General features: G+C 42.1%; 2 protein-coding genes across 3 annotated transcripts; one reads left to right on the plus strand and one right to left on the minus strand.

Moving 5' to 3' along the window:
- Window positions 1-286: 286 nt before the first annotated feature.
- Window positions 287-7,823, minus strand: LOC143326136 (dual specificity protein kinase CLK4-like). Of its 2 annotated transcripts, XM_076739651.1 has the most exons (13): window positions 7,692-7,823; window positions 6,173-6,333; window positions 4,382-4,628; window positions 3,633-3,735; window positions 3,254-3,320; window positions 3,037-3,153; window positions 2,752-2,918; window positions 2,549-2,643; window positions 2,314-2,443; window positions 2,143-2,225; window positions 1,977-2,056; window positions 1,749-1,839; window positions 287-1,073 (listed from the first exon to the last, which is right to left on the minus strand). In XM_076739651.1, the coding sequence occupies exons 2-13, from the start codon at window positions 6,331-6,333 to the stop codon at window positions 840-842; spliced, it is 1,575 nt and encodes a 524-aa protein (XP_076595766.1). In that variant the 5' UTR covers window positions 7,692-7,823; the 3' UTR covers window positions 287-839. The 2 variants fall into 2 exon arrangements, with proteins under 2 accessions (XP_076595766.1, XP_076595767.1); XM_076739652.1 differs by lacking the exon at window positions 3,633-3,735 and having other exon boundaries at window positions 7,692-7,820.
- Window positions 7,824-8,985: 1,162 nt separating this feature from the next.
- tmem126a (transmembrane protein 126A) lies at window positions 8,986-10,204 on the plus strand. Its single transcript, XM_076739655.1, has one exon. The coding sequence runs from the start codon at window positions 9,129-9,131 to the stop codon at window positions 9,753-9,755; it is 627 nt and encodes a 208-aa protein (XP_076595770.1). The 5' UTR covers window positions 8,986-9,128; the 3' UTR covers window positions 9,756-10,204.
- The last annotated feature ends 65 nt before the right edge of the window (window positions 10,205-10,269 follow it).

Below are 10,269 nucleotides of genomic sequence, written 5' to 3' on the forward strand. Positions count from 1 at the left end.
TGAAATTCTCCTCATCGGTTTGATGCAGTTTGTAGTAAATACTCACTGAAATCTCACAACAGACAAATGCTCACAAGAAAATCAGTATGACAATATTTTTCCCTATTATAAGGCTACAATGCTGACATTGTTATAGATTTGGTTTGATATTCCTGTTGGACTTCAGCGATGTTATTTCAGGCGGCGCTGCCATGCAGCTCTTTACCGCCATCCTGCGGATTAACGAAGCTACTGGACCCAATGGAACATCTCAACCACCGCACAGCTTACACACAAGACACAAGTCTGTCGTCTATTCACGTTTATTGAGAAAATGTACACGATACTGCAAAAGTTGCATAACCAGTCAGTGAAAAAAATCTCTTAACAAATTTTATGTACAAGGACTTTCTGCCTGCATTAGCTTTTTTACATCCAACATTTACTGGCGAGACTGAAGCAGGATAAAGCAAATTCTTAAATCAGTTACCCATCACAACGCATAGAGACAATGGACACAACTGGGCTAAAAAAAAAAAAAAAAACAGCTATACCAGTATGTGCTTAGAAGATACAAATTAAATTACAACGGCAAATAAATAGAACTCAGTTGAGGGATTCGTTACATCAAAACATGCCACCAATGAAAACATGAATTGTTGAGATGAGTGAGACTAAGAAACACACGGGCTGCAGACGAGACACAGCAAAGCCAGGCAGTGGACTGATACAGTCATTTGAGGTACACCTCTCCTGGAGAGTCAGGAAGTAGAGGCTGGCACCGAGCACCACAATAAATGTCATGTTGACAGCTGAGCCCAGACCGAGGTTACAGGTCAGAGCTTTACAGGTTGAGGAGTTCAGTCTTTTTTGCTGCTGCTGCTTCTGCTGCTACTGCTGCTGCTTCTTCTTCTGCTGCTGCTGTCGCTTTTGCTGCTTTTGCTGCCATTGCTGCTGCTCTTGCGGTAGCAGGAGAGGAAGGGATGTCGGAGGGCCTGCTCCAGGCTGAGTCTCTTAGCTGGGTCATACTCCATCATCTTCTCTATCAGGTTGAAGAGCTGCTGGTGGTCTTCGCCCCTGGACGCCATGTAATGCTGATGGGAAAGGACAATTGTAAATGAGCCTCTTTAAATTAGGTTGCAATTAATCTAGTGCTCTATATTTTAAATGTAGTTCGACATTACATGTGAAAACTACCATAATAAACAGCACAGGCACGGTGGACAAGACACAAAAGACACTGCAGTAAATACCAGTTTGATGACGCTCAATTTTCATTTGTGTTTATTCGACTTACTGAGGTAGTACTTAAGAGTTGTTAAGGGAACAGACTCTGGGAAATAGGTTTGGGTGCCATCTTTCCAAGAATAGGATGCAAAGATGAATATAATTTTTCCATGTATTCATATACAGATAGTTTAGTTGTGTTTAGCGCAGCTTAGCATTAAGACTAGCTGCTTAGCTCAGGCAAGGTACCCTCAGCCAGCTCCATACATTAGCCTGCATATTGTGTATTTCACTTGGTCACAACAACTCCAGTGGATAAACTTAATGTGTCTACTAGCTGTCCTCAGTGGCTGCACCAAATCAGGCCACTAACAGCAGGCTAACAAGGTACAATACAAACACCAGAGTTTGGGAGTTGCTGGAAGGTGTATTTTTTAACGGCATGTTGATGAATACAGGTGTATTTACAGATGTGATTCTTTGAGTACAGGCGCACTCCAACACTGATGGCATGTAGCTGTCTCCACTAGTATTCCTCTTACCTTGAGGGGTTTGCAGTGTTTCCTGACATATCTCCCAGAAGAGCTGTGTGAATCCCAGTCAAGCTTGCATCGGTGAACATAACGCTGTTTCCTGTACAACACAATGATTGTGAAATGATTACACATCAAAACAATTCAATTACCTCAATATGAGGCTTATGTTCATGCGACCTTAGAAATGTTCCCTGACACAGAAATGTTAATTAGATCGGGTAGTTTTCCTCTTACTTGGTTTTCTGCAGGAGGTTTGTGGGGATAGGGCCCAGGACTCTCTCCATCATAGCAAGGTGCTCTTTGCTGTCATGGGTCTGAAGGAGAAAATACCATAACCCATCTCACCATCTATTGTAAATGTCATGGCACTAATTTAATTACAGTCTCTACTGCCACCTACCTGGAAGAGAGTAGATCCAAGGTAGTACTCAATGAGTATGCAACCAATACTCCAGACATCACAGGAATGGTCCCAGCCAAGATCTGAAAGAGATGATGTTAACTCAGTAACAAGTCACCACTAAATGATCCATTTAAAGCTTCGGAGCAGCACTTTGAAACAGTAACTTACCTAAAATGACCTCAGGGGCACGGTAATGACGTGTCGACACCACAGAGGTGTGGTGCTCGTGTTCGTATGTGGCGTTACCAAAGTCCACAATTTTCACGTCGGGGTTCTTCAGTGTTCGTTCGTCCCGTTTCTGAGGACAAGAACACAATCATGCTACTCACACGACTGCTGGCACAAAAGAGACTGTTTTGATTTTTTCCAGGTATGATTTTTCTGATTGAATATTTGCACTTACCATTTCAGGGTTGTACTCCATATCATAGTCTGAATCAATGAAGAGAATATTCTCAGGCTTCAGATCTGTGTGAGTCAGTTTGTTCTTGTGCAGAACTGGAAGGAAAAAAAACAAACCATTAAATTTAAACCAAGGTGTTTCTTGTTTCTTTCTTTTTTTTTTAAACGTCCTGTATTTGTGTGATATCTGTCTCCATTACTCACACTGCACGGCTCGAATGATCTGGTATGCCATGTGCCTGATGTGTTCTATGGGAAAAGGCTGGAAGTTGTTCTCCTTGAGGAAATCATAGGTGCTGAGGCCAAGCAGCTCAAAGGCAATACAAACGTGGCCGTGGTAGTCAAACCAGTCCAGCATTTGCACACAAGCACTAAAGGGGAGGAAGGGAACAGTAGATGCAAAATAAGTTTCTTGCATGGCAAATTTTGGACATATTTTCATGTGATAACCGCAAGGTGATCAGGCTTTTGTGATATGAGGTTACTCACTATCTCCTGCCAGAGTCGAGGGACTTCAATTGATCAAGCACCTCTACCTCAGACATAGCTGCCTCACGGTAGCGGTCTATGTTTTTAATAATCTTCAGAGCCACTCGAGCTCCGTCACTGGAAACACACGCCATAAATATGTTAATATCAAATGAGAGACAAAGAGCCAGTAAGAAAGACATTAAGCTGGAGGGTATGCTCTCAGATTTATACTTACTTAGTGTGATCAATGCATTCGACGACCTTCCCAAAGGCACCCTCTCCTAGAGTACACACAATCTCATCTACAGAAAATAGAGAAGTGAAGTTAGAAAGGCAGCACTGACGAGGTGAAACACTGCCCTTTGGCTGGTTCACTGCCTGATGTTACATTGCTCTGTTTAGCTACACTACTGTAACAGGCTTCTCAACACTGGCATACAACTCAATGCTAAATATGTTACACTGACAAGCAATATCTAACCAAAATATATAAAGTCTACTGGTCCAAATATTTCAGCCTATAAATTAATGTTTGGAAATAAAAACCAGACAACAAGAGAGTGAGAGAGACAAAGTGTGAACAACAGTAGAAAAAAAAGGTATATATTCTATACATCTCGCTCTCAGCATGTCTCCACTGTGATAGATGAGGTGACCCTCGTCATCATCCTCAAAACTCCTGGATCTTTTCCTGCTCCTGCGGTGATGGCTCCTCCTCTGCACCGGAACCGCCGCAATCCGCCATCACATCAATAACCCATCAGTCAGCCAGCACCAGGCCACCACAATGCGACATCGTCATTCAATCAACCAGGCCAAGGGGGGGAGGTGTAGGAGTGGATAGATTCGGCCCGTTCAGTAACACCGCCAGTCGAATGGACGGAAGGGCGGAGCAGCAAATTCAAATTCAGCCCCGTCAGAGAAATTGGGCGCCAGCCACCACATAGTGTGTGTTACAGAAGAAAAACATGGCAACAAGATTTTCAGATGAGAGACTTTCTCAGAGTAGTACAGCAAAAACTGAACTTGATTGATTACAGTCTTTCTACATGTGTGGTTGTTTGTAGCTCTTCCTATACAACTTAATTTGTTACTATCACGTCCCATAACTGCCCAATAAGATTTCAGCACAAATACTGGGTCCACTTTTCTCTTACTTCACAATCCCTTACTCCCTGAGCCCCGTGGTCCCCTACCCATTACTGGCAATCATGCTTAATAGTGAAGAGTAGAGCACACAGAGAGATACAGAGAGACAAAGAGTTAGGTGTTGAGCATTGGCTAAACACCCGTGATAATGACCCATTCCATTTGGTGGTATAGACAGGAGAGGGGGCTAGAGGGGAGAAGGAGGTTCTCGTACCGAGGAGGACCTGTGGCGAGAGTGGCTACGCCTGCGCCTTTTGTCTCTGTGCCTGCGGCTGCTTCGCCTGCTGCGACCACTCCGACCACTGCGCCCACTACGCCCAGATGACTTGCTGTAGTGGTGCCAGTCCAGCTCTCTGTCCTTGCAGGTGCCTTCACGACTGTCCTCATCACAGGCCATGTCCAAACTGCGTCCTTCCCGAGAGTCCAGTCTCTGGTTCAAACTGCGGGTTTCCAGGTACTGCCTGCAGTTAAACAAAAACAGGACACACATACAGATGAAAAACAAGGAGTAGAAAGCATAGGTCAGGTCAGGAACAGCCCAGTTCCTTGTCTGTGACTGAGCTCTAAAATGAAGACAGTATATGATGGTGCTAATGGTCCGCCTATTGCCTGACACCCTACCCCTTTAGCCTTTTATGTAACATTTGTAATTAGCAACATACTGATTTACAGCCAAACACTGAGCATCCTGTTCAATGATGCTGCAGTTCAAAAAGCATTTTATCAACAGATTATCACTGTGAAAACAGCACTTTTAGGAGAATGCATGTGTCAAAATGTAATGCCACATATTTGGGCAATTTTAACATTTATACAGCCATCTCCTTGGCAAACCAAAGCATGCCTCTTAAAACCCATGCACCTGGGCAGACAGCCAAACTGGCAGAGTTTAAGTGTGAGCCATTGAAAGTTGTGGAAAGCTTTCGGCACAACCTGATGGTGCGCAATACAATCTGTGATTCTACACCTGCAGGACTCCACATGCCAGAAGTGAACACCTATGTGTTAACATTTCTGCCAATATGAAAAGCACAGATCTAAAAAAAAAAAAAAAAAAAAACCTCAAGGGAACTTTGTTTATTACGCACATAAAAACTATTATTAACTTCTAACAGGTCCTTACACACAAGCTGCTCTCATGTTTGCTCAGAATGTTTCCAATCACTTGCAGCACACACACCCTGCAGTCCATGTTAGCACCCAAGCATCTAAATAAGACCAAGAAAGCCCTACAGCCCTAGCACCCTGGTGGTGTCAGTTGTCTTCCAGGAAGAAGTCTGCCTCTCTACAGAATTAAAATTAGAGTAGATCTGAAAACATCTAATGTAACCCCATGGGCCACCATGCATGCCAACCAAAAGCTAGAATTGCAAAACGTTAACACTGCACGTAACTTCACCAGATGATTAAAATGGCAAATAGACTTATCTCTGAAGGTCAAGAGTTTCGTTTAAAAAAAAAAAAAAGATTAAGATGTGGCATTAAGAAAACAAACAGCATGAGTCATAAGCATTTAAGAGTTGTGTTTTACAGTCTGTATGCACCCTTCAGTACGTAACACAACCTAGCAGCAGTATAAATGGTAACTAATAACAGTTAATCAGATGCAGTCACTATTTTTAAAAACCAAATCTATCTGAGCTTTTAGTGACTCCACAATTTAAACAGTGTCATTGTTGCCATTTCTTGTGTGAAAATACACATTAAACTTAAAACAGCATTTCTAGCATCATCAGTATTTGATCTGTCTTTGTCTTAAGTTTGGCTCCATCTATACATTTTAAAGACCAAGTGGAAGACAAATGATATTGTTTTTATTTTCATCCAAAAGTTTGCCAACATTTTCAACCCATATATTTTATAATGTGATGTAGGTATAGAACAACTTTACTACAAAAACTCAATTAAATACATTTTGAGTATACCTGAGCTCACAGTACTACTTCATCACATTTTTATTCACAATTTTAACAGGTACTTCAACCAAACAGTGATAGACTATTACCCCTCATATGTCTTGTGCTGATGCTGAGTTCTTCTGGATTTATTCTCTCGTTCGCTGCTGTGTGAATCCCGTTTCCTACGTTTGCGACACTCCATTCTCTCTTCCCAACTGTACTCATCGAGCCAGACACCTGGGGAGCGCATTCGCTTTGAGTGGCGCATCTGAAAGACATGGAAGGGAAAGAAAAAAATGGCAAAACGGCACAACTTGGAGTTTCACTGTGTCCTGAAAGACGTGCAATTTCATTATTTATCAATCATTGCAATGTTTTTGTAGCCATGGGCTCAGCTGGAGTCTTCCAAATAAGACTGTCGAGGAGATACCCCTCCTCCAATGAAAAAGCCAATATTATGCATTCCATGTGGTCAGCCAGCTGTGGACCGCTGGGTAAAAAATTAAGCAAGATGAGTTGAAAGATCAATCCACTGTTGATACACTGAAACTTGCAATAATATTGATAATCAACCAAACTTCGCAGTCAATTACAATTTAAAAACAATCAAATGCGTCCTCCTGCTTCAGCTTCTCACACTGAGGATTTACAGCTCTTCCCTCCTCATATATCCAACCTACATATATGTAAGAGTTTTGGACTGTTGGGTCAAACAAACCAAGCATTGTGACGATGTCACCTTAGACTCGAAGACTACGTCCAATTTTTGTCCAATGATGATTCAATAAACTAACCAGCAAAAATAAATCGGTAATTACAGCTCTCAAAACAAGTCAAGACAACCTCTTCGTGGTTCAAGTACGTAGCTGAGTGCAAATACACAACACGAAAAAAACATAATGCCCAAAGCAATGCCTGCATGAAACTAAGTTCACATTAATAACAAACAACACTTTCCTTATTAAATCTTCTTTACATTACGTTGCCTTACCAAAGCCTGGTCGATAAAATGCTGGGCGTGCATGACACGCAAGCCAGGCCTAACATTGTTTGTTAACGTATTGACGACGTTTTCACAACGACTCGATAACCTGAGCCGGAAAAGCCTTTGACAGACTGACATCGTCCACCGTCGATGATTTAACAATGGCAGTATTCACATATGATAATTTCCAGTTGAACAGGTTGCACTCTGGTTGGGAGGTATGTAATTATCACCTGTCAAATGGCGAGAGGGGAACAGAGGAAGCTTATGGACGTCAAATCTTGGCCTGATCTCGTTTCAAAGGCCCATCGAGCGCCGAGCATGCTAAGCCTATTAGCCACCCATACGCCATTAATGTTACAACAGTTAGTCTAACTTATTACATTACGTAAGTACAATAGACATTCGCCCGTGACTATCAATTACCACCTTTGCACATCCTAATAGTATTACTATGCCCAAATAGGCCAACTTCTGATAGTTTGCCAAGCTATTTCGCCAGATAAGGATCTGCCATGTTTGCGAGACGTCGAATTGCGGAGAAGCTAATTGGCTAACATTTGCTAACGTTAGGGAAATAGACAAAACACGAAGTAACAAAACACCGTGATAATTGGATATGGTCCAAAAAGCGGTCTTACCTTCCTCCTAACAATTCTGAGATTCGACAGAGTAGGTTTATCAGTTGTGTGAAATATCTTAACAAAGAAAGTGGAAAAACGCCTCTGACTAATCGTCTTCAAAGATGGCGAGCTTCCCCAGAATTCGATGCAAGAGTCTTAAACAAATTCCATGACGCAATCCAACAGCCACACCCACCCAGTGATATCTGGGTTTTGTAGTCCTCAATTTGTCCTTTCAGGTACAAACTGGCAGCGCTTTCTCCAATACTGCGTGTTTAATGCAGTATACCAATTTAGAATTTGAAACTGTCAGTTATATTTAAAGGTGAATTAGTTGAAAGTTATGTCTGCAAAAATAGATCTTCATATGGTACTGCTTACAAACATCACTGCTGGTTGTCTGTTCTCCAGACAATGTGTAATTTCATTATAATCTAACAAGTTTCTGACCGAGCTTAAAAACCATTAATTTAGGAAATATCCTCTATGTCTTTGAGCAGTTTATCCCCACATGTCTGAAAAGTGACAGTGGCAGGGCCTTTTCAAATTAAGAACCTGGACGATGAAACTATGAATCTGTCAGTATTCTTAGAACATGTTTAGTCTCTTGCAGACTTTAATTTGTTTTAATAAACTTGAAAATGAACTAACTATATTATCTGGGATAATTTACACATTTCATATAAAACTTAGTCCATATGATTGAGTAGTAGAAGTGGTTTATGGTAGTCTTTGTGTTTAACAAGAAGAACACCAGCGCATGATGGTTTTTAAAAGTATAACTAAGAAGCGTCTCTCTTTGGAGGGTTTTCATTTTGCTGACCAAAAAAAGTAATGTCTTTCAATTCAGAAAATATCTCATAATGTATTAGAGTTGCCAACCAAAATCAATCTGTTGGTGGGCAGCAGAATATCCCCAATGAGATTAAAAAAACAAAAATACTTTTTGGAAAAAAGCTCACAGATTCTTTGACAAAGCATGCTGACCTGTTAAAATCACAATGTTTACTCTGTAACAAATGTATTAAAACGTTGCATTCCCACTTTGATAGCCTGCATCTTAAGAAGATGATATATTTTTGATTGTTACAGCAAATATCTAGATCTGCTCACACTAGAATTGAAAATCTATGTATTCTGGAAAAACAGAACATCAACAAAACTGGGCTATTAAGATGGTTTTCTGACATTACATTGGGAAAAAATACATCTCGATATGAGTGAAACAGCGTCAGATGCCAGCCACGACGCTCTGCCTGAGAGGCCTGACTGAGGGCATATCCTCCGCATTCATGTCGTGCGCTTTGAATTGTGGGTAAAACATGGCTACGCCGTGTCTGCATCCTGAGGTCCACCTTGCTTGAGTGTAATCATTGAGTTATTCAAATTGCGAATGAGGATGTCACGCTGAGAAACGGTGAATTTTATCTTTTTGTTCAAACGCTCACTGTGAAGATGTCGGAGGAGCCGCACGAGCGGATCGTCCCTGGAAATGGACTCACAAGGGCAGTGATTGCTGACATGCTGATGAATAATTTCGAGAGACTGCCTGACATTGATCAGAAACTCTTCGCGTACGGGCCCGCGTACCTGGGGGGAAACGCTGGCCTCGCGGGGCTGATATCCAACAGCTTGTACCGCAGAGCTCTGAACGTGACGCAGGGGGCCATCACCTCCAGCTTGCCGATGGCCGTGCTGCCTTTCCTCACAACATATTTTCTGTACAACGCGACAGTGGCCACCCCGCTCCTGTACGGTGACCTCAACTGTCCCTCCTGTGCCATGCTGCGAGGCGCCCTTGTGGGTGTGATGGGCGGGGGCGTGTATCCGGTCCTCCTGGCCTTACCTGTGAATATGGCCCTCGCAGCCAGGTACAACTCGGCGCCGACTCCAGAGAAGGGCACCGTGCTGCGGTACTGGTTGGACCTCTCTCGGCCGATCCTGAATAAACTGAGGGCAGTGCTGCTGCTCCAGGCCATCTTCGGGGGCTACTTGGGCTCCAGGCACTTTGAATCTTTCGCCAAACTGGCCCAGATCACGTTTGGCTCAGACGGAGAGGACCTCAAGACTGAAATGTCCTGAGCCGAACCTCGAAATTAACTCGTCGTTTTCTGTTGATTTGCTGCGGCTTGTGGCTTATGTGCTTGTCACATTCACCATTTCATGTGACGTATGTGTGGAATAAAATGAAGTGTGGGCTACCTTAAGGTTTCTGGTATGCTAACATTAATGAATTTGACTGCTTTTCGGCCACAGAAATTAATGATGATTAAAAAAAAATCAATCTCATGCATATACGACATAAAACTGTTGTCAGAAGTTGACATAATCTTAATCAATATATATTCTTTGAAGTTAGAGTTGAAACAATTAATCATCCTTAAAATAATTGGCAACAATTTTGAGAATCTAAGAATTCATTTATGAAACAAAATGCCAAACTTTTGCTCATTCCAGCCTCTCAAATTTGCAAATGAGTTGCTTTTGTCTGTCTTATTACATTGTTAAATAAACATATTTGGACTGTTAGTTGAACAAAACAAGCAATTTGAAGCGTTGATTTTGGGCTGTAGGCAGTATACACTATTTTGTGGCA

This window comes from Chaetodon auriga, chromosome 9 (genome assembly GCF_051107435.1).
Source record: "Chaetodon auriga isolate fChaAug3 chromosome 9, fChaAug3.hap1, whole genome shotgun sequence".
NCBI lineage: Eukaryota > Metazoa > Chordata > Actinopteri > Chaetodontiformes > Chaetodontidae > Chaetodon > Chaetodon auriga.

Coding starts and splice junctions, on each gene's coding strand:
- LOC143326136 (XM_076739651.1), bottom strand. CDS start 6,333: ATGCGCCACTCAAAGCGAATGCGCTCCCCAGGTGTCTGGCTCGATGAG. Junction 3,736..4,381: donor CTCGCCACAGGTCCTCCTCG/GTACGAGAACCT, acceptor GTTCCGGTGCAG/AGGAGGAGCCATCACCGCAG. Junction 2,226..2,313: donor TGCCCCTGAGGTCATTTTAG/GTAAGTTACTGT, acceptor CATCTCTTTCAG/ATCTTGGCTGGGACCATTCC.
- tmem126a (XM_076739655.1), top strand. CDS start 9,129: ATGTCGGAGGAGCCGCACGAGCGGATCGTCCCTGGAAATGGACTCACA.